The 23,693-nt window shown below is 58.1% G+C and overlaps 1 protein-coding gene and 1 non-coding gene across 5 annotated transcripts in view; both read right to left on the bottom strand.

Annotated features, from left to right (window-relative positions):
• Nucleotides 1–12,746: 12,746 nt before the first annotated feature.
• Nucleotides 12,747–12,818, bottom strand: TRNAT-CGU. Its single transcript has one exon. It is a non-coding gene; the product is annotated as a tRNA-Thr (tRNA).
• An 8,963-nt stretch (nt 12,819–21,781) lies between these two features.
• The window catches only part of RAB11FIP4 (RAB11 family interacting protein 4), a 92,642-nt gene continuing 90,730 nt past the window's right edge, over nt 21,782–23,693 (bottom strand). For all 4 annotated transcript variants that reach the window (XM_041001048.1, XM_041001050.1, XM_041001052.1 and 1 more), the window contains one exon: nt 21,782–23,631. In XM_041001048.1, the coding sequence (XP_040856982.1) occupies nt 23,515–23,631 (117 nt within the window). In that variant the 3' untranslated portion in view covers nt 21,782–23,514. The remainder of the gene's footprint in view (nt 23,632–23,693) is intronic.

Here is a 23,693-nt window from a genome sequence, read left to right as displayed (position 1 = left end):
GAGGCCAGCTGACAGGGAAGAGGGGGTGCTCTGGGGCCCCAGGAGGGCCAGCTAACCCGAGATTGCAATCAGAGCCACAGGTTGCTTCCTCCCTTGCTGCCCTGGGCAGTACGATGCAAGCTCCGGGCTCCAGGAGGATTTCCAAATTCCCCAGGGTGTGCCAAGGGGAAGAGAGTGGAGCACCCATAGTGGGTGAAAAGTCACCTACTCTGAGTCCCTTCTTAAGCCCTGCCCCAGGCCAGGGAGGCCTCCCAGAGGCTCATCAAGAATGGAAACCAGTATGGACTATGCCCACTTGTAGTTTGAAACTTACAAAGCTTCACCAACAACACATCACAGAGAATACAGGCCACAATCTGTGCTGTCCCCCATCCCATCCCCTAAACTCTAGCACTTTGGAGATTATCAAGTCATCCCCATCTGCTCACGCTGCCTTCAACTCTGCACCCTACTTTGTGGACCTGGACCAGCAACACAGCTCTCCCACTGGGTCAGTGATGGAGCAGGCCTTGGGTGGCCAGGGCAAGCCCAACACCCTTGCTTAGACCTTTCCTACAATGTGCTCAGCGACAACCCAGGAGTCCCGGGGACCTTCAGGCTGGCTTCCCTGCAGAGTATGTGTGGGAGGAGCCCCCAGCTACACACCAGGATTCCCAGAAGGCTTCTGAGCTGGCTCACCCAGACCCCTCCACCTTTCCCAGCCCTCGCTGCTGCTCCCCTGGGGTCCCACTCCTGCTGGGAGAGGTTCCACCTCTTTCCTGTACACAGAGAGGCCTCCCCACACCCCTCCTCTGCTCAGAGCTGAGATACAAACCCAAGTGGGCAGTGAGGGCCCATGCCTGTCTCATCACACACACTCACGTGCACACACACAGAGTTGGTCATCAGCAAAATCAGGCAGGAGAAGCCAAGGTGCTCCCAGATAACGGCCCGTGACCCTAGAGGGCGAAGGGGTCCGCCCAAGGCCACACAGTAGCAAGCCACAGAGTCACCCTTGGGTCCCCATCACTCTGCACCCTCCTCAACCAACACGTACACACTGGCAGCCCCAACTGGTTTGTGCCAGGGATTGCTCATGCACATTTCATAGAGGGCTCACCATGCCCTTACAACGTAGGGATCCTAAGCCTCATTGCACAAGGGAAGAAACTGGGTCACCCAAGTCACTTGGCAAAGGCCACCAGCAGGTGGGATCAGCCACTAGGACTTGAACCTGGTACCGTGGACCCACACTGCACCGGCATGGCCCTCACCCTAGGCTGCTTCCAGAGAAAAACTCAAACTAAAAAGATCATTTGCTTCGGAGACAACCCTCTGCCAGGGACTTCACGCAGAGGAGCAGGGCTGTTCTTTTGTGTAACAGAACTCAGACCAGCCAAATATTTACTGGCTCGGCAGCGGAATCAACCGAGTCCTACAGAGAGGCCCAAGCTGTTACCAGACCTAGGGGAGGGGGCATGGGGGCTCACCACGAGGAGCCCTACAGGAACAAGAGACCAAGACCCTAGGGGAGCAGTCTAACAAAACCTGGAGGGTTTTCCAAAACTTCCAGGCAACAGGGCTGACATTCCAATCCCCTGGACAAAAACTGATCACTAATCTCTCAAGAGATTGGGATTTTATTTTTCTTTAAAAAAAAAAAAAAGAAAAGAGGGCCTGGCACAGTAGCCTAGCAGCTAAAGTCCTCAGCTGGCATGCGCTGGGATCCCATGGGCACTGGTTCTAATCCTGGTGGTCCTGCTTACCATCCAGCTCCCTGTTGTGGCCTGGGAAAACAATAAAAAAAAAAATGTCCCAAAGCTTTGGGACCCTGCACTCACATGAGAGACCTGACCGAGGCGCCAGGCTCCTGGTTTCAGATCAGTGCAGCTACAGCCATTGTGGCCACTTGGGGAGTAAATGATCGGAAAGAAGATCTTCCCTTCTCTTTCTCCTCCTCCTCCTCCCTGCATATTTGCCTTTCCAATAAAAATAAATAAATCTTAAAAAAAAAAAAGAAAAGAAAAGAAAACTAGAAGAGTGGGGTTAATTATTCACCAGGTTGCAATTTCCTTAAGAGTGAAGGGAATGCAAGTTTCTTCCAGGAGGCACAACCTTTAGGAGTTACTAAGCTCCAGGGGGTGCATCTCCCTGCTGGGCGGCTAAAATCTTTCCTTCCACCCCCCTGCCCAGTAGGCCACCTGGCATCTAGCTAGTTGCAGAAAAAGGCTCCAAGGCAAACTGTCCAGCCACTTCTCTTTGAAATCTAAAGGCGCCCATCTTCAGAGGATGGCACGGGTGGGAGAGGCAGAAGGCGGCACCAGCATGGGTGAACTCTGAAAGCACAGTCAAAACGCAAGAGGATTCCTCCACGAGGCAGCTTCACAGTAGAAATAGCTGCTGGAGGCCAGGCCAGGCCAGCCCATCCCAGCGCCCGACCGACCGACCGACCGACCCCGTCAGCATCGCCTGGACGCCTCATCTCCCAAGTCCCCCAAAGACCTGAAGCACCAAGTCATTTCCTAAAAAGTCCTAAACCCCTCTGGCAAGCCAGAGGGACCCAGGTATGGTCTGAGGCAGCGTCGCCGGGCTCCTGGACATGCCTAGGCCACTGAAAACCCTGTGGTCCGAATGCCTGCCCTGCCCCCCACCCTGGGGTGGGTGCACAGCAGCCAGCCCAGCCTGCTTTCTGCACCACACTGGCCCAGCCTGCTGCTGCGGGTTTTATGGCCATGCAATATTCTGGAGATCTGCAACTCACTGACATTTCCATTAGATCCCCAGGACCCAGAGAGATGCTGGTTCCAAGGGAGAACCTGGCCAGCAGACTCCGGGCCACAGCGGGAGCTTTTCCTTAAGGAGAGGCAAAGCCTCCTCCGGCTGAAGTTCCCACTGGCCACCCGCCTCCAGGAGTCTATCTTACAACAGAAAGAAGATCGAGTTGCTCAGAGATCCACCCTGGCCAAAGACGCCCTTCTCCAGCCACTGTGCGTCTGCCTATCACACTGTCAGGCCATCCGCAGGGAAGGGCTGGGCCCCTCCTTGGTGCCCCCATAGCCGACTTACCCCACACACACTGGGCTGCTCTCGGCTCTGGCCCTGCAGGCCATCAACCCTGGGGGTCAGGACTACACCGTACGTGGCCCACAGGCCTGCAGTGAAAGTCCCCCTTGAACTCGACTTTGCACAACTTTCCCCCAGAGGATCCAATCTGGCCAGGCTGGTTTCTCCCGCGCCCTCCTCCCCACTCCGTGAAACCTCTCCTGCTTTCCAAAGCCAGGCAACGGCAGCAGCCAGGAGCAGCCTACTTCATCAGCCAGCACTTGATCCAGTTCAAGTCACCTTCCCCGCACTGCCCCAAGGCGCGAACCGCCAAGAGCCCAAACACAACCTACCCTCACAGCGTCACACACCGTAGGCTTGGGGGGGTGGGGGCGGGGAGAGGTTGTTTTCCCTCTTGGGAAGCAGAAGCACTTGGAGAAACAGGTAAAAGCATTTAGGAGGGGGAATTTCAGCAAATAGTTGAAGAGGGCGGGGGGGGGGGGGGGGAACAGCATTATGTTGCATATGTCAGCCAACAAAAGGCCAGCCCACAAGAACCCAGCCAAAGAAATAGTGAGGAGGGTGGGGAGGCCAGGGTTAACCCCCCACCGGAGTCCCACTTGCCCTGGGGCAGTTCTGCCAGTCCCTACCACCCCATTCTACCGCCTTTAACGGAGGCAGGCCGCCGCACCCACCCCCAGTCCGGCGCAAGCACAGCCGAGCAGGGCAGAGCGTGCTGGGTGACTGCAGAATAGAGGGGCCCGCCAGTCCCGGCATGGCGAGGCCCTTAAGCAAGCCGAGATGCATTGCATCCTGTGGGCACCGGCCACGGAGACCAGCTCACACTTGCAGGCGCACAGCCGTTTCTCCGGCGCAACACCGCGTGTGGATTCCCAATCCCCCACCCCCACCCAGCCCGGCCCAGGGTGACTGCGCTTCACCACCTTCTCCAGCGGCGAGCTGGGAAAGGCGCATCCGACGGGAGCGTGAACCCCGCAGGACCCACTATCCACACCGGGGGTCCGGGAGGAAGCCAGTTTGCAGTGGAGTGCGAAGACGACGCAGGGTCCGGCTAGCCGAGGACTGGGACTTTGTAGGCCAGTTGAACCGACACCCTCATCTCGCCCGCAAAGACCCAGCCCTCAGCTCCCATCCGTCTGGGAGTCTGGGATGAGGCACACCCCTCGACGGGCTTCCCAGGGCTGGATCTGGTCACCCACCGGGTCCACGGCTTCAAGTTGTCCCCACATGGCGCTTCCCCAACCCCCGGAAAGCCACCCTGCCGCCTCGCCAGACCTCAGGCTGCAGGCTCCAAACCCAGCCCCCGAAGGGTTACAGGACGCGCGCCATCCCGAGGGACAGTGCTGCGCCGTGGCGGGAGGCGCGGAGACAGGCGCCTTCCACTGGAGTGCGAGCCAGATACACGCAAGAAAACCTGGTCACACTCCCACGCCGCGCTCGCGAGGCCCAGCTCCGCGCCGCCACGGTTACCTGCGCTCGGCTTGGCCGGCCGTGGGGCTGGGGCCCGGCCGAGCCACAGGCGCCTCTCGCTGCAAGGCCGCGCCCTCGTTTTGCCGCTGGTGTCCCGGGGAGCCTCACCAAGAACCAGGACTCCGCGCCCCGACGTTCTGGACGCCCCCAGTGCGCCTAGCCAGTTGCCCAGGGCCCGTGGCCTCGCTCGCCCAGCTCGAGACTTGGGGATCACCTCCGCAAACGGGATGAACCCAACACGGTGGCAAGAGGAACAGGGCCGTGAGACCCCTCGAAGGTCAGGAGCGCAGCGGGGGCTGAGGGGGGTTCTGCCGGCTGGCACGGTCCGACCTGGCTCCACGTGCTGGTGACACATCAGGAAGGCTGCGCGCCCCGCGGCTCTCGGAGGGCGGACGCGGCCAGCGCCCGCCCGAGCGCACCGCCTCCCGGAGCCCAGCGCCCAGCGCCCCGCCCCGGCCCGCCCCCCGCCCGCCCCTCGGCGGCGCCGCCCCCGGCCGCGATGCCCGCTCCCGCTGCACCCGCCCGGAGGACAGTGGGCAGGGGTGCGGGCGCGACCCGGGCGCCCCTCTCTCCGGCTGTCTGCACCACCCTGGCGCTCCGTCCCCATAGCCTCCGGTGCCTTCCTCCCGGCGACGCAACCCTTCCAGCCCCCTAACCCCAATAGTTTTCCCTTTCCCTGCCCTGACCCATCAGAGCCACTGCCTGCGCTCCCTCCCGCGAAGCCCGGTGCAGGGAGCCCTCTGCCGGCCACTCGGAGCCTGGGTCGCGCCCCATCCCAGGCATCCCCCTCCCCACCTGGAACCCGAAGTTTGGCAAGGAGTCGTGAGAGACCTTTGTGGCCCATCTAGGAGACCACTGGCGCTAAACACCCCACGTGCTACTTGGCATTCTTGGGATGTGAAGTTTGTGTTCCCAGATCCTGGTTCTAGTTGCCCTCCAGCAACGTCGTGGCTGAGATGTGAAATACCGTGTTCTTTTAGGGGGTACTTTGGATGACACTAGGACGCAGGCTTCCCCAACACTGGAGGTCCGTGGGAACCCCTGGGCTAGCAACATCCTGCCCCAGGCCCCAGGTTTGCGTGTATCACCTGGGACCTGGCTGGACCAGCCCATACCTCTCGTGAGACCTGCACACAGAGGCTGACGGGGAAGCCAAAATAACCACTGATACAGATTGTCCTGGCTTCAGGCCGGCCCTTGGAGCCAAAGAAAATCAGGCCACATCTTTGTGTAGCCTCTGTCCCAGCCTCACTGTGGTGGGCCGCATGGCTGGTCCCTGGCAGTACAGACACGTGCAGAAACAGATGCTCCAGGAGGCTGTGGGTCTACAAGGGGCAAGGGCAGATGGGCAGGCTCATGCAGAGATGCCTGGTGCCCAGAAGGGGCCCGGCTGGCCGGCCGGGGGCTCTGTGGGAGCCCGGGATTAGAAGGGAAGAAAGAGGGTGCTGTGGTCCTGCTGGAGGGGGTTCGAGCGCCCCCCTTTCATTCCTCTCTCCGGATCTGACAGGCCTGAGGCTCTCTGGGACTCCAGGAGCCTGGAGGCGCTGGTGTCCTGGGGGATCAAAGGGCAGAGATGTAAGGGGCTTACCCCAGCGCTGAGCCCACAGAAGCCAAGGAAGATTAAGATTTGCTCCCTGGGCCCTAAATCCCCCTGCTGCCCCCTGACCACATCAAAGGACACAGCCATGGGGGGCACCTAATCCTATCAATAGAATCAAAGCTGGACAAGAAAAGAAATTCTGCGAGCATGGGGCAGGGCACCGAGAAAGGCAGATATGCAGGCCCGGGCAGTTACCTCGCAAGGCAGCTCCTTGGCCAGCTCGGACCAGGGCCTGTCTGACAGGGCCTGTTCTCTGCTTCACTGGGGGGACAGCCATGCAGCAGGGCCAGAGGGGACCCAGAGCAGGGTCAAGATGGCCCGACCTCACAGCTTGGCTTGTGGAAAGCACTTTGGCATAATGCTCCTTGCACTGGCATCCTCCATCCACTCATAGGAGATGGCCTTGAGCAGGATTAAACGCTCAGTTGCAGTTGTACACGTAAACTTGACAGACATCGCTAAAATGGTTAGTGAGCTGACTCAAAGGTGAGTATTGTATGAATAACTGAAAAGGTAAAAATGCTATTCTGATGGTGAGGTTGGCAAGCAGGTTCCTGAGTCAAACACTCCTTCAGCTGTCTTTACGGAAGCATTGCTTCCAACAGAGGCTTCCGAGCCCAGCCAAGCCCCACCAGAGCTCTGTGTGTGCACATGGACACACACACACGCAAAAACATTTTATGAAACAATTCTTATGCCTTCAATATATGCTCAGCATTATTCTCTTCTGCTCCATTAAAAGAAAAAAAAAAAAAAAAACACAACAGGGCCCAGCGGTGTGGCCTAGCGGCTAAAGTCCTCGCCTTGAATGTGCCAGGACCTCATATGAGCATTGGTTCTAATCCTGGCAGCTCCACTTCCCATCCAGCTCCCTGCTTCGGACCCTGCACCTGTGTGGGATACCCAGAAGAAGTTCCTGGCTTCTGGCTTCAGATCGGCATAGCATCAGCCATTGCGCTCACTTGGGGAGTGAATCATCGGACGGAAGATCTTCCTCTCTGTCTCTCCCCCACTCTGTATATCTGACTTTCCAATAAATAAATAAATTTAAAAAAAAACTGTTTGCAACTCCCACTTGATTTTAGCTGGGGTCTCTGCCCCCTGCTTAGCGCGTTGACTCAGACGCCCTGTGTGGCCAGTGTGGACCACCATCGGGCAGCCCTGTCCCCCTTCCGAGGGTCACTTCAAGACCCAGTCCAGCTCCCTGCTAAAGTGTTCTGAATGGCAGTAAAGGACGGCTCAGGTGCTTTGGGGTCCTGCTACCCAGGCAGGAGATCCAGACGAAGGTCTAGGTTCTTGTTGTGGGCATTTGAAGGTCAGTCTCTCACTCTCTCTGCTTTTCAAATGGATGAAAATAAAGAAACCAAGCAGAAAGCCAAAGCCCTGTCCTGGGAGGGTCTCTTATGGTCCCCTGAGCAGCCCAGATCACAGGGGTTATCACTAACCACCCTGTGCCGATGGGCGAGCAGGCAGGGTCAAGGGTCCCTTGGCCTGTCAGCACAGACCTGAGGCCAGCCGTCCCCCAGCTTCCAGCCTGCTGCCCTTTCCGGCTGCTCCGAGGGAGCATGCCAGCAAGGCCACCACCCGGGGACAGCATGTCCCTCCCTCCGTCTCTCTGAGTCTACCATGACTCTTGCTCTGTCCACCTCCACGGCAAGACAGCCTCCCAGCCCTGAGGTGGGAGTGCCGAGCATCAAGAGTCAGTGCCCCGCCACCCCACTGAACACATCCTTCTGCATGGGTAGGGAGGCTCGGCCTGCACCGGGTCCAACACCCCATAGGACACAGATGCTGCCCCTGTGCCCTGACTCCCCTGTTTGGCATCCCTTCCTAGGCCCACCCTAGTCACCTTATTAAAAATTTTTACTTGAAAAACAAGGGGAGGGCCCAGCGTGATGGCACAGTGGTTAAGGTCCTCGCCTTGCACGCCCAGGATCCCATATGGGCGCCGGTTCTATCCCGGCAGCCCCGCTTCCCTTCCAGCTCCCTGCCTGTGGCCTGGGAAAGCAGTCAAGGACGGCCCAAAGCTTTGGGAACCTGCACCCGCGTGGGAGACCCAGAAGAGGCTCCTGGCTTCGGATCGGCACAGTATCGGCCCGTTGCGCTCACTTGGGGAGTGAGTCATCGGACGGAAGATCTTCCTCTCTGTATATCCGCTTTTCCCATAAAAACAAAATAAATCTTAAAAAAAAAAAAAAAAAAAACAAGGGGAAAAGGAAAGAGGGAGGGGAAGGAGATGTCCCATCCACCCGTGTAGTTCCCAAATGCTTGCAGTGGTCAGGGCTGGGCCAGGTTCAAGATGGGAACTTGGAACTCCCCACCTACTAGGCCACAGGAAGGGATTTCAAGCAGTTTATGCAAAACTGAATTAAAAGATAAGTTTATTTTGATGCAAAAAAGACACACATAGAAATCCATGCATAGGCAGGATCTTCAAGTAGTCCATGGAGGGCCCGATGCAGTGGCCTAGCGGCTAAAGTCCTTGCCTTGAATGCACAGGGATCCCATATGGGCACCAGTTCTAATCCCAGCAGCTCCACTTCCCATCCAGCTCCCTGCTTGTGGCCTGGGAAAGCAGTTGAGGACAGCCCAAAGCCTTGGGACCCTGCACCCACATGGCAGATTCAGAAGAAACTCCTGGCTCCTGATTTAGGATTAGTTCAGCTCTGGCTATTGTGGCTACCTATGGAGTGAACCAGTGGACACAGGTTCTTTCTCTATCTCTTTGTAAATCTGCCTTCCCAGTAAAAAAATAAATAAATCTTAAAAAAAAAAAACAACTGTGGGGCTGACATCACAGTCTAGTGGGTAAAGCTACTGCCTGCAGTGCCAGCATCCCATAAAGATGGGAGCACACACCCAGGGCCGAGCTTGCCACCCATGCAGCCTCAGAGCAGCGTTTCCTGCCTCCGAGACTAGTCTCTTCACCAGGAAAATTAGGATGTGACTTTTCTCTTTTCTTCCAGTTTGACTGTTCCATAACTATAGGAAAAGAAGTTGCTGGTTTTTTTTTTTTCTTCTTTCATAGAACGGCTAACATAAAAACCCCTTTTTAAAAAAAGTTGTTCTCATTTTGTTTCAAAGGCAGAAAGATAAAGACACAGAGACAGACTACCCACTGGGTGCCCCCCCAAGATGCCCCCAGGAGCCAGAAGTGCCGTCTGCGATTGCGCGGTGCAGGCGGCAGGGACAGCAGTCCTTGAGCCCTTGGCTGCCTTCCAGGGTGTGTGCTACCTGCAGCTGGCAGATGCCCCAAGCTGTGTCTCACCCGTCTCATCCAAGCATCTCATAAAAAGCCTCTTTCTTGGTCCACCTAATTCCTAGACAAGACGTACCCCTCGCCCTGGAGAACCGGCAGAGGTGCCAACTCCCACCAAGGACTCAGCTCTCTGCTGGCGTGAGCCTCGCTCGGCCACACCAAGCATGCACCTTCCCTGGGGAGCGGAGAGGGTGGGGATCAGGCAGGAGGCCCGGCTCCCTCTACATGATGCCCAGTGCCTGAGGGTTCCGGCAGCTTCCTAGAAGTGAGGTGCCACCCCCCCCCCCGCTGTCTCACTCAGGACTCCTCTCGGTGGGCATGGTCAGCATCTAGAAAATGTCGGAGCCTTTGGCCACAGCACCATGAAGCTCAGCTTGGCCCATGGCCTCTGTGACTGAATTAATTCTTACGTTTCCCCCAACACACCCCATGTGCGTGCTGCCCCTTCAAGACTGCCACAGTCGCCTGGCCTCAGTCACATGAAAGGAAGTGGCAGAAGGCGTTCTCCATCTGCTCACCCCTGCTCCTCCACCCCGTCCCACGCAGACAGAACAAGCAGTGTCTGTCCACACTCAACTCCCTCACAGCCGTGCTCCCCAGGTGCCAGCGACCCTTCCTCTCCCCTCCCTCTGTGACTCCCCCCACCAAGCTCCTGGCTTCGGATCAGCTCAGCTCCAGCCACTGCAACCTCGTGGGGAGTGAGCCAGTGGATGGGAGATCTTCCTCTCTGTATTTATTTATTTATTTTTTATTGAAAATCTAGATATACAGAGAGGAGGAGAGACAAAGATCTTCCATTCAATGATTCACTCCACAAGCAGCCCCAACAGCCAGAGCTGCACTGATCTGAAGCCAGGAGACGGGAGCCTCATCCAGGTCTCCCATGTGGGTGCAGGGTCCCAAGGCTTTCCCAGGCCACAAGCAGGAAGCCAGATGGGAAGTGGAGCTGCCAGGATAAGAGCCAGTGCCCATATGGGATCCTGGCACTTGCAAAGTGAGGACCATAGCCACTAGGCTACTGTGCCGAACCCTAAAAATAAATATATCTTAAAAAAAAAAAAAGACAGAAATGCTCCTAGGCCTTGGGGTACCCTGCCCAACTCCATTCTACAGAGCCCAGCTTGGACATCACTTCCTCCATGGAAACGTCCCTGGACACTCTAGAACACCCAGTGCGCCAGGGCTCCCCTTCCCTTCCAGCTGCCGGAAATGCCAAAGTGACCAACACGGGGCAGTTGTCAGAGCAGCTGAGACAGTGCTAGAACACCCACACCGTGTGGCTGAATTTCTAGGGTTTGGTCCCAGCTCTGCTTCCCATTCCAGCTTCCTGGTAATGCACACCTTGAATTTAGTTCTGGCCTCCTGCGGTTCCGCTTGGCCTGGCCGCAGGTGCAACGGGTTTGCGGGCGAATGCCCCAATGACTACAAGATCTCTACTTGTCCGTGTCTCTGCCCTTCAAATAGGTTATTAGTAAACAGCTGTCTTTTTTAAAGGACATAAAGGAGCGGGATGATGGCCCAGCCCATCAAGTGGTCCCAGACAAGAAACTGAGCGACTCCTGGCCTGCGCCACCAGCCCCCTCAGAGCACTACGCATGACTGATCCAGCAGCTCACTTGTAGGAAATGCTCGGGACGCAGGAGCGAACTGGAATCTAAAGGCTTTTTGTCAGCAAAGCACAGACCGCATAGCACCTCGGCAAGCCAGGCAGTCCCAGCTGCTCCACAGAGCGAAGGAACGAAGGGGAAGGAAGAGAACCCTGCGGGGCTGGGGCAGAGAGGAAAGAGCTTCAACACTTCGGCGGGTTCTTCACAATGAACCTTTGAATCCGTGTCTTAGTAAGCAACAAAAGACTCTAAAACCATCTCCCTAGGCTGGACTTTGGGACCGAAACTCATAGCACAATTCATTACACACAGAAATATGTATACATGTGGCTGCCAAATTCTGCTTTTAAGTAACAGTCACTCATGGGAACATGGCTGACAGAAAAGATTTTTTAAAATATCGTAGAGGTTTTAGCCGCCCACAAGTGACAGTGTCCGCCTGGGCGCTCTCAGCCCGCACTGGCAGAAGCCCTACTTTCTATTCTAGACCCTGGAGGGGGAGGAGGCGAGTGAAGAGCAAAAGGGGAGAGCTGTCCAGGGGCCGGGATGAGGGGAGGTGGCTCCTGCCCTGCTCATCAGGGAGGGGGCCTGGTCAGAGCCCCTGCGAGGCGGGAGCCAGGGTCCCGGGGTGCCCAGGGACAGACGGTTGGGGCCACTCCAGGGCCCCTGGCTTCTGCACCCCGTCCAGGCTCCAAGGGCTGAGCTCAGAACCGGAGACCACAGCCATTGAGGAACTGGGTGGTGGCAGAGGGGGGCGGGGCGGGGCGGGGCGGGGCGGGGCGGGGCGTGTGTGTGTGTGTGTGTGTGTGTGTGTGTGTGTGTGTGTGTGTGTGTGTGTGTGTGTGTGTGTGTGTGTGTGTGTGTGTGTGTGTGTGTGTGTGTGTGTGTGTGTGTGTGTGTGTGTGTGTGTGTGTGTGTGTGTGTGTGTGTGTGTGTGTGTGTGTGTGTGTGTGTGTGTTTTCACCTTTCTAATTCTGCAATCTAAGGCAGTGGAATGTAGGGAGTGTAAGCGATTTAACACGCAGTAAACTCAACCCAGGTGTCTCTCCTCCCAGGCTGCCTGCATCCTCACCTGGGATCGGCCCTGGTGACCCAGAGCCGGGGCTGCCTGCTGCCCCAGCGTCTCACACACGTTGGTCTTGTCTGTGCCTGGCATCTCATACGGACTTAGCCTCGGCTGCCCTCAGCCTTCCCGCTGGGGCGCTCTCCTACATCCAGGGGCGCTGGTGACCCAGGCTCCCAGGTGCCCCTCTCAAGAAGCCCACCGTGCGGGGCAAGGGGGCAGGCGCCGGGCTTTCTGCCCCCCGACCCTGTCCGGGCCAAGGCACTGGCAGCCAAGGCCGCTGAGGGGAGTCGTGACGAAGCTGCCCCATCCCTAAGCCCGGGTCGGCGCGCCTCCCGCTCACCCGGATCCCACAGAACAGCGGCGCTCTCGCCCCTCGCCCAAGTGTGGGGTGAAGCCCGGGGTGGGGGTGTCCCCATCCCGGAGTCTGCGGGGTGCGGGTTAGGGACAGACTGAAGGGGCGGCTCACCAGGGATGGGCAGGGCGCGGCCCTCACACCCTGCTCCCCACAAGCTCCCGCGCCCTTCTGGAAGCTTCCGGCATGACCCGAACGCCCTCCTGCCGACACCAGGCCCGGAATGGCCAAGAGAAGACGCACGCCCCTGGTCGACAAGACCCGAGTAGAATCCAAAAAGGAAAAAACTGCATAGTTAGCAATCGCAAGGAGATCTTAAATCCCAAGCGAAAGCCCTAACCTTCTGGAACAGGCACGGACGGGGTTCGAACCCGCGATCTTCGGTTTACGAGACCGACGCCTTACCACTTGGCCACCGCGCCTGACAGGCGAGCAGGGAGTGGAAGCTGTCAGTGGAGGGGAGGTGGCGCAGGCGCGAAGGGGCGGGCAGTCCCGCCTCGGCCCCGCCCCCGGCTCCGGCCCCGCCCCCCGCTCCGGCCCCGCCCCCGGCCGCTCGGGCTCTCTCTGCACCCCCGGTTCGGGCCCAGCTCGGGGTCCCAAGCTTGGCGTCCGCACCTAGCGACCTGCGGACGGAGCTGGCTGCTCCCGTCCGGTGCATCCCCGAGGGACACCGGCGTAGACAGCAGGCGGCCGCGAGGTGGAGCAACGCGGCCGCTGCGGAGTGGGATGGACCGCGTCGTTTCTGTGCGGGTGGGCACGGGGGCTCCGGCTGGAAAACCCTGAAGGGTGGAGGCGGCGGCCGGGAGGGTCGGGCTGCGCACCGCGATTGCAGCTGCCGTGGCGCTAGGACCCAGCTCGGACCTGCAAATCCCCGGGTCCCTCACATCAAATGGGCAGGATCTGACTTGGGAACATGTTCCAGGCACCTCGCGTCAACGTCTAGGTCACTTTAGGACGCTCCACGCGGCATGCAGATGTTACTACAGTCGGAAGGGTCTTCGGGAAGTTCGTAGAAAGTTGAAGTTTATTGTGATGTGTTTTTTGAAATCTGTAACTTTATAATACGTATTTTACAGTATGTATTTTGCATGAACTTTTAAGATTCCCTCCAAGTGTGGATTTCAGCAAGGGTTTTGCTTTCTTTTGGGGGAGGGGTGGAGGTGCCAGAAAATGTATATTTGCAAGGAGAGAGGTCTTCTGTCCCCCGATTCACTCCCAAGTGTCCCAGGCTGAAGGTCCGTCCAGGTCTCCCACATGGACAGCAAGGACAGCACACTGGACACATCACCCGTCTTCCAGAGCTGGACAGGAAGCAGAGGGGCCGGCACTCAAACCAGGCACCCAGCTTTGGAACATGCTGCATTCTTCAAAATCATTTTTGCAAAGCATTTGTGCCTGCTTGAAAGGCAGGCAGGGGCCCAGTGCGGTAACCTAGCAGCTAAAGTCCTCACTTTGTACACACCACCAGGATCCCATTTGGGCACCGGTTCATGTCCCAGCAGCTCCACTTCCCATCCAGTTCCCTGCTTGTGGCCTGGAAAAGCAGTCGAGGACAGCCCAAAACCTTGGGACCCTGCACCCATGTGGGAGATCCAGAAGAAGCTCCAGGCTCCTGGCTTCTGATCGGCTCGGTTCCGGCCATTGCAGCCATTTGGGGAATGAATCAATGGATGGAAGATCTACCTCTCTCTGTGTCTCTGACTTTCCAGTAAATAAATAAATAAATAAATCTTTAGAAAAAAAAAAAAAGGCAGAGAGCTCTTCCATCTCCTACTTTGCTCCCTAAACACCAGGGCTGGGCAGGCAGAGCGGGAGCTCCGTGTGTCCCCTGGGCAAGAATTCATGGACTCTGACACAGGAATGCAGCGCCTTACCCTGCAGTGCCACCAGGCCTGTCTGCCAAATCACCCTTTTAGTTCCATTCTCCCACGAGTTTTCTTTTTTATCCTCCTCCCCTCCCCGCCCAACGAGCTTTCTGAAGTGCTGACAGCTTGTACACTTGGGGCTTCTGGGCTGCTCTGGCAGGGGCCCATCCTGTGTCCCCTCGACTGCCCCGGGGGATGTTTCCACATCCACAAGGTGGGAGCATGGACCCTCAGCCGAAGCCCTGTGAGGGTCGTCCTTGTTCACACTCACCCCAACCAGGAGGCACAAAGCCGTCAGGCCCTCTCCCCATTGGCCCAGGAGCAGCCAGCCTTCCCCTTCACTCGGGTCTCGCAGCCACCGCCGCCCCCTCAGTGATGGCTGCCGTGGGCAGTGAGGACAGGAGGCAGCGCGCGGGGACCCCGTAACAGGTGGGAAGATGTGGCGTAGACATGGAAGCCATTCATTCTCCAGGCCAGCAGGTTGCCCTTCCTCTCACCTCCAGACAGTATTTCATTCAGCTGCCTTTTCCCAACTCGTAGTTGGTGGTGGTGGACTTCCCATTAACAAAATACTTAAAATGTGGGGAGGGATCCCAGGTGCCTCATGGGATGGGGTCAGGAACCCCCAGGCAGCAGGATCTCAGCCAGCATCAGCCCCCCAGCAGGACCCTCCCGGGATGGACGCCAGGACCTTCGTCCCGGGAGGCTGGGGTTGTAAGAGACTGCTTGGAGGAGTCCTTTCGGGAAAGGCAGAGGATGGCTGGCGGTCAGGTGGCTGAAACACCCGCTTCTCAGCCCTCGATTGCAGTGTGACCACCTAACCCCACACTCACAACTTAAAGACAGCATTTCCACGCTCCCGTGGGCTGACCAGGCAGTTCTGTATCGTCTGGTGCTGTCTAGGGTCTGGGGATGGCAGAAGGCCGGAGCTGACCTCACCGGCTGTGGACAGCTCTGGCTGGGAGCTAGCCTAGGGGTGTGGGGAGAGCTCACTTCTCTGCACAGCCACATGGGGGAGCAAGAAGGCAGAAGGCAGGGAAGACCCCGACCTGGAAAGCCTCCTGCCATCTGAGGCCTTGGGAGGATTCATGGCTGCAGGCAAGGGCCCAGGCTTGACTCAAGGGAGGCGAGGTAACCAACACCTGATAGGGCTGTGGGCATGGCAGGAGGGTCTGCTGAGGCCCCATCACACCTGCTATTCATTGGCTCTTAGCTTCAACTGGCTTCAGCCCTGAAGATCACCTAACCTTGACTCAGATCCAGCTGAAGGTAATCCAGTGTCCCTCCCGACAGACACCCTTGAATGCAGTCGCAGCCTGGGGGCTCACACTTCTCGGGCTGGCGAACCCCCACGTGCCGTGACTGCTTGGAGACACCCTGTGCGGTGATCCCATCCCTGCCTTCCCTGTCCGACACAGAAAGCCGAACCCCGCACCCCTGCCAAGCTGCTGTGACGTTAAATCTCAACCCCAGCTCCACACGAAAGGCGTAACACTCTGGTGTCTTACAGAGCCGGGCGTGAGCGGACAGGTCACTCCTCCAGCAGCCTGCCATGGCCAGGACTGGGCCAGGCTGGAGCTGAGAGAGCAAGCAGTTCCGAACACTTGCAGGAAGCTCGAATGAGGACCCAGGGTGGCAGCTGCTAAGCCTGATGCCTGCCGTACCTGCCCCCTTCTATGTATTCAGAACCCTTCCAGAACTTTCCTGAAGCCTGATGAATATGGAGGACCCTCCCGAAAGCTGACTGGATGAAACTCCTGGCTCTCCTTCCTTTCAGGGGTCTGGTGTTTGGTCTCAAGTCAAGCTTACTCCTGGTTTGGTCAACCCCAAAATTAATGTCTTTATGCTTCTAGCTCAGGCTGTTGTGTTTCCGTGGGCGTATGCACTAGCCAAAAGCTCCTTGGGGTGTCTGCCCAATCACAGACAGAAATATAGCCAAGTCAGGGGGGGCGGGAGGAACATCCCTCGTCTCCTCTCACCTTTCCCCCCATCCCCACGCCTCAGAGAGCTGCTGCCCCTGGTCCAACTCTCCCAAGCCCAGGCTCAAACCTCTCCCACACTGCAAAACAGACTCAGGCTGTGGTCAGGAGTAGCCTGGGCTGAGCCAGGAAACCTGAGTGGTAGCAGAGCCTGGGGAGTGCAGTTCTCCCCAGAAGGGCCCCTTTGGGCTAGGAAAGCAGAGGAGGTTCACCGGTCTGCTCAGACAGGCTGTAGGAAGTGGGCCCTAGTTCAAAGTCATTAACCACCTATCAGGGGAGGGGGCAGGAGCTTTTGAGGGACAAGCAGGGCTTCTCACAGAGCAAACAATGATGCCTGACCCAGTGTCCCTAGGGGTCCACAGAGCAGGCCCCTAGCTGGACTTGATCCAGAGGGAGAAGGCATCCTTGACCCTCTGGGATGCTCCTGCTGTGGACCCGTGGCTGGGGGCAAGGGGTGGCTGCCACCTGCTGCTCCTGAGGCCGGGCCTGAAGCCTGGACAGTGAGGGGCTGCAGGGTTTTTTGTTTTTCCACCCTTGTGTGAGGTTTAGTCACTTTCCAGGTAAACATGTTTGCTGAGCTAGACCCTTCCACCCAGTAAAAGTGAGAAGCCTGGCTCCCTAACCACACCTGCAACCAGAACCTGGCGAGTCCAACTTGTCATGTATATACACGCCAAAAAAACTTTGGCCCATTAGACTGGGTTGTGCCCAAATTCCTAAGTGCAGGTTGTAAGTGCTGATATGGCTTGGGTGGGGGAGGGTCTACGAACTCAAGCAAAGCACCCAGAGAGCTCCTTTGCCCAGAAAATAAGCTCCTGCCGTTCCAGGCCCCAGGCCTGGGGGAGGGTCAGGCTGCCGCTGGCGTCCCCCGCTCTGCACCTCACCACACACCCGCTCCCACCCCCCACCCCCGGAAACAGAAAGCCCACCCAGGCCAGTCCTGGTGCTCAACCGGCAGCACTGTCTTGCCATGTCACTGCCCTTGTGCCGTCCCTGTCTGGCTTCACCTCTGAACTCGGCGCCCCCACGCCCCGTCCCAGCTCACTTACCTGACCTCCTCTTCCTCCTCCATTTTGGCTGATGCCTCCTGGATTCTTCAAGTGGTGTCGGGCACCCTCGCTGCTGGTCACACATTGCTGTCACCCAGAACCATTCAGATAACTCCCTACCCAGACAGGCTGAGGGGGTGTAACTCCCTGCGCCCCAACCCCCAGTCACTGGGACATGCGGCCAAGGCCTCGCAGAGCCTCTCGGTGCACGCCAGAAGCTCCCTGGGCCAGGAGCGTGTTTTGCTCGCCGTGGTAAGCCCAGCCCTCTCCCCCACACCGGGCATCTATTAGGCTGTGATGAGACGTCCACTTAGAGTCCATTAGCCCCACCTTGGCCCAATGCTCTGCCTGCTGCCTGGCTGCAGCCTCTCAGCCGCAGGACTGTGAAAGCTGACACAGGTGCATGTCTGCATCCCTGTGGTCCTTCAGTGCTTTGCTAGAAAAGTCCCTTCCTTGGAGAAAGAGCTCCAACCGGCTCCACCCCTGGACATCATTCATGTCTCTCCCCTTCCTCAGTGGGGTCAGATGTCTCGCTTGTGTCAGTCCCTAGAACTTGGCGCAGAGCCCCCAGCAAGATGGCGCCGGTTGCTGGAACGATTTCTTGTGCCTGCATCTTTTGGCTCATGCAGTGAGTGCTGGGGGCAGCGTGGCCTCTAGGGAGCGTTGTTTGCAATGGAGAGGGCCAGCCTAACTGGGAACACAACCTGTGCCAAGGCGACACCCTGTGCCCTCAGCTGTGCATGCTCCACCTGCTCCAGAGTGCCAGACAGGTGATTTGACGGCCTCCCCAACAGGTGTTGTGAACATAAAGCTATTCTGGGCTCCTAACCTCCAGCCCCTAAGAAGGCAGGGCTCCCTGCGTTATTAACCTCATCTTCCTGTGCACTGGGTATTCTGGATGTTTCTCTGCTGAACCTGGCAACCCTGAGAGGGAAGATGCCACTGGGTAGGAGGGGGACAGAGGCTCTGGAGAACACCAGCCCCAAGAGCCCCCCAGGAGCTGTGTAGAGGCAGCAAGTGGGTGCTCAAGCCCATCTAGGTGACCACCCAAGGGCCACCTCGGTGCTCCAGGCCATGGGTCTGAGCGCGGGCTGCAGGAGAGGGCTTGGCTACTGCTGATCCCTGGTGGCCCGGGTGGCGGCCATGGGGAAAGCAAGGCAAGAACATGGTTAAGCTGAGGACCTCCCAGCAACAATGACGATGTGCTGGAGCTCCTGGGAACCATCTCTCCTCCCCTAGGCACAACAGCACTGGCCCTGGGGACAGCGACCGGCACTCTGGGAGCTGCCTGTTGCTTCCGGGCAAGATGGTCACGCTCAGGCCTCATCTTATCCACCCTCCCTCTCCCAGCCACAGAAACTCAGGGTCAAGTCAGGCAAGAAGAGCAAAGTGTTTATTTACACCGTGACCTGTCCACTACAATTGCCTGGGAAGCCTGTTCCCTTCCGCATGGAAGCAGGCTGGAGGCAAAGAGCCCAGGACCCTGGGATGCTATGGCCCTAGGGCCCCACCCCTCCCTCTCTCCCTGGGTGCAAGTCCCACTGCAGCCCTAAAGCTAAGCCAGATGAGGCTCCTAGGGCAAAACAATTCAAGTGGAATCCCACAGAGCTTCAGAAACCATCTACAAAGCACTGGGCGTGAGGCCCCCTCCCACCCCACCCCTGCAACTGCATCTACCTGCGCCCTGGGAGACCAGACAAGACAGCAGGAAGAGCTGTGAGGAAGGGAACCAGCGGGCCAGGACCTGGGCATGGCACTGTCCGGCGGAGGTCCCGACGCGAGCTGGGTGTTTAACGGCACTCCGGTCAGAGCACCTTCAGCGGAGGAGGAGTGGCCAGGTGTTACCAGCAGGCAGGGACGGCAGCCGGAAGCCTCTTCCTTGTGCCATGGCTGTCCAAAATAACAGATACAGCCTAAATGACAGACCCTGCACCCAGGTCACTGCTAAGCCCCTGGAGCCACACAGCCAGGGCATCCTCCAGTGAGAGAGAAGCCCAGGCTGTCTGCACAGGAAGAGGCTGTGGGAGAAGCTGCATTGTAGTTTCCCTTCCCTGGGATGCAAGGCTTCTAAACTAGCTGCAGGCAGGGTGAGGGGCTTGGGGGTCCCAGCCCCCACGCTTAAGACAACAATGGAAGGTTCTGTACCAGATCACCAACACAGTCTACGACATGGCCGAGGGGGCCCCAGGGCATGGCCTTGCGCGTGGCTCTGGAGAGGGCCCAGGAGAGACATAGAAAAAGGGGCAGTGGGTGACACAGACGATCCTGTACAGTGGTGATGGGGCAGAAAAGGCACAAGGACAAAGACCCCAAACCATGCAGACGAAACAAGAGCCTGCGTAGCACAGCAGGGCAGCCGGCTCCCAGTGGGCGGAGGGGAGGCAGGTTCCCCTGGGATGCTGTGCCCAGCAGGTGGCTCTGGAGCAGACATCGCTACATTGTAGTCGCAATGGAAAGAGAAGGCGCCTACAAGGTCAGGACACCAAGGGCATGTGGGAAAGCGAGCACCTGGTGGGCATGGTGGTGTCACTCTTGACCAGACACAGAACTCTCTAGAAGGTGATCCTCCCCAGGGTGGGCAGCAATGAGATCCCTTAGAGCTGCGTTGCCAAGCATGCAGTCAGCAGGGTGTCAGGACCTGGGGAGTACCTAGGGTGAGTGCACACAGTCCCCTACCACTCCCCTGCTGAGGGCATGGCCCCTCTAACTTAACAGTCTTAGCAGCTTGCAGTGTCCCCTGAGGGGACAGGCCTCCCAGAGAGCTGGGACGAAAAGAGACGCTGGTGGACAGCAACTCTGCCATCCTTACTGGCCCTCTCAATCAAGATCCCCCTACCTCAGGAGTCATTATGAGCTGTAGGGTGACGCCACAAAACCTCCCCCTGGGCCAGTCACACTTAGACTTGCAAAACGTACCAGACATGGAACACCAAAGGGGCCCCGCTGGCATGGAAGCCCCTCACAGGACCAGAGAGCCAGCTCGGTGACCTCCTGGGCCACATAACCCTGCTTCGGCTGGGGCAAGCACACCTGACACCAACCTGCGGGGGCTGGCAGGACGCTGCTCGGGCTGCTAGCACGGAAGACGCTAACGTTCCCCCGCCTTGGCAGTAAACAGAAGAAAAAGCCGCAGGACCACAGGAGCAGACCAGCTCTTGCTCAGCTTCTCTCTGGGGACAGCCCTACTTGTTGGCTCCCAGAGGACTCCGTTGGGCTGATCTGGCTCTACCTGGTCTGTGTTGCTAACAGCCTGGAGGCGCTCGGCCTCCCAGCCTGGGGTCAGGAACCATGCACCTGCCAAGCTACCAAGGAGAGGCCATGGCCCCAGAGCACACGCCATCATCAAATGCCATTTTTGCCAGTGCAGATCCCTGTCTTGCAAGACCGGGCCTTGCCCTGGCTGCACCGCCCCAGCCCCTTGGGTGGGTGGGTGGGGGTGGTCTTGACACAGCTATGAGCCCCATATGGACATAGTCCATTCTAAATCTCATGTGGGGTTACCAGGCAGTGCCGAAAGCCCCCACTTCAAGACTCAGTGGCTTTGGCAGGTTGTTGAACCTAGAGTTTTTAAATAGGACAGAAATAACATCAACAAAAAGGAATTTGCTTCCGATAAATCTTAAAGTGTACTCATTTAAACTGGCCAATTCAAAGTATGTGTGTACATATATAGACATATTTTCTTTTTGCTAGAACTTTCTTATACCCAGCCCTGGAACGCAGCCTAGCTGGCTGAGGAGGCACTGCTTTCTACTTGTTAGAGTCACCTGGGGCTCAGCTGGGTGTGTGACGTGAGCACATCCCAAGCGCACGCACCCTCACCCTCCTGTCACCTCACACCTTCAGGCAGGTTGCTGCTAAGCTCGCTGGGGAGGGCGTCAGTCTTCTCGTCTCCCCAAAACCCCTGAATGTGAAGTCACCCAGTCCAATCAGAATCATCACATACGGATGCCAGCACCCACACCAATTAAACGGGGAGGAAAGGGGTCCAGCCCAGCCATGGGGATTGTTGAGATCGTCCCATTTAAAGTATCTCCCGAGTGTCGCTGGGGGTGTATTTACGCAGAACTGTCTGCTTCTGAGATCATAGGCCATCTTTGGCTCTCCGCCAGCCCCGCTGCAGAGGCGGGAGCAGGCTCCTCCACACCGCCCAACGCTCTGAACTGGCCCCAAGGACCCCTGTCCGCCCGGTTCGCAAGGTCAGAAGTTTGAGAACACACATGGGGGCTGGAGCTGTGGTGAAGTGGGTGAAGTCCCGCCCTTGCCGGCATTCCATATGAACGTCAGTTAGGAGACCTGGCTCTTCTATACCCACCCAGCTCCCTTCTAATGGTTTGGGAAAGCAGTGGAGGATGGCCCATATCCTTGGACCCGTGCACCCACGTGGGAGACCCGGAAGGAGCTCTGGGCTTCCGACTTCTAGCCTGATCCAGCCCCAGCCACTGCAGCTGTTTGGGGGGGAGTGAACCAGCCAGTGGAAGATCTCTTAACTCTGTCTTTCAAATAAATAAATCCAAAAAAAAAAAACCCAACCAAACAACAACAAAAAAAGTACATGATCTTAAAACGCCAAGTTGGCAGACGAGGCTTTCTAAGACACATTCAGAGATGACAGGAGGCTGGACGTGGCGTGCGTGCCGTGTGGAACCCAGCCCCTGTCCCACAAGCCCCTCTAGCACTTTCTGACTCTGCACAGTCTGTCCCCACAGCACTTCCACAGTCTGCACAACATGGCAGGCCGATAGTCCTCCCCTCCCTCAGCTGTGATGGGGGCAGCTCTGGCCCCACCAGGGCAGCTGGGAGCATGAGTGCCTCGAGCAACATGCTGCCCACGGGCCGGAAGCTCCTTCCCTGAGGAAGCCAGCCGCTGGCCAGCTAGCCGCATGGCCTTCCCTGGCCCGTCTCATGCTTTTCACTGCCTGTCCACTGGCCCTTGGAGCCCCAGCCCCCGGCCTGGGCTCCTGGGTTCCTGGGCCCAGAGTCCTGGGTCGGAGCCATGTAACCTATTTTCTGCAGCCTGAATGGACTCCAACATCGGATTAGGAGGAAGCACAATCCGGCAAGTGTATAAGCCTACTGAGCAGCTGGAAGCCCGGATGGCCCACAGCCCCCCTTTGGCAGGCCCTAGACTCCTGTAGCCCTGGACCTTCCATGCCCCAACCCTGCGTTCATGCAAGGTATATGGAAGAAAACCAGCCCACAAGCGTCTAAAGGAAGGAGACCCCGCACCGAGGGGACACACTGGAGGACTGGGAGCAAACCCGGCGCCAAGCCCCTGCCATGCGGAGCGCAGCATCGCAGCACAGACCCGAGGCGTCAGTCCTGCCAGTGCTCACAGGGTGGAAGACTAGGATTTCCTGCGACCTTCCCGCCCGACACAGGTGTTTCTAAAACCCCCGACAAATGGCCCAGAGCTCAGCTTCAGAAACCCAGAACCTAGGGCCGCCCTCCCCAGACCGAGTGGAGGAGGGGAACTGGCAGGTGATGCAGGATGACCCAGTCCCACACCTGTCCCAACCTGACCTGCTAGGAGCCACACCCATCCCCCATCAGTTCTTTGGTTGCCCACCCGCAACATTTGCCTTCCTTTCTCCCCCACTTCGTTTTGTCCTGCCATCTGATGCCAAGTGAATGCTGCTTTTCTCTTCATTGTGTTAAAACCAAGAAGGGGAAGGCAGAAGTGGTCAGATGGGGCGTGCATGAAGAACCCTAAAAATGCTGAGCACTCAGCCTGCTCCTCTGCAGGCCTGAGCCCCTGGGGTACTGTGTACCTGCCTCATGGGGGCTGCTGGCCAGGGCCCGTGCGAGCGAGGACCCCCTCTGCAGGCTCCCCCAGATCCTCTCTGAGCTCCCCACTCCCCACTTGTGGCTGGGGAAGGAGAAGGGGCAGAGACCATCTCACTCACTTTATAATCCTAATCCCCAGAGGTAGAATCATTTATCCAGGACCCAACATACAGGCTTCCAGTTCTCACTCTCACAGGGACTCCCAGGAGCGGCCCTTGCCCCTTCCCTTTCCAGTTCCCACTGCCCCTGGCCCAAGGGGCTAAAGTGCATGGACGGGTCACCCCCAACCACGGCCCCACTCACGCCTGGCGCGTGCACACAGACACTGGCATGTGGGACACATGGTGGGCACGGATGCATCGACGGGGTGGGGGTGAGTGGCCCGCCTGCGCCCGCGGCCCAGGGTCTGGGGACTGCCCTGCAGCCCACCCCCGGGGCTCAGTGCTTGATCTCCAGGATGGAGGGGTTGTGGTCCAGGATGGCCAGGATGATCTTGTCCATGTACTGCCGCAGCCGGAAGTTGATCTCCTCCTGCTCCTTCAGGGCTTCCATGAGCTGCAGGTGAAGAGACAGACAGCTGAGAGGCCGGGGCTGGGGGCGCGGTGTAGGGGGCTCAG

The sequence above is a fragment of the Ochotona curzoniae genome, unplaced genomic scaffold (assembly GCF_017591425.1).
Source record: "Ochotona curzoniae isolate NIBS_2020 unplaced genomic scaffold, NIBS_Ocur_1.0 scaffold_2453, whole genome shotgun sequence".
In the NCBI taxonomy this organism is placed as follows: Eukaryota; Metazoa; Chordata; class Mammalia; order Lagomorpha; family Ochotonidae; genus Ochotona; species Ochotona curzoniae.
This window is presented reverse-complemented; position numbering and strand designations above follow the sequence as displayed.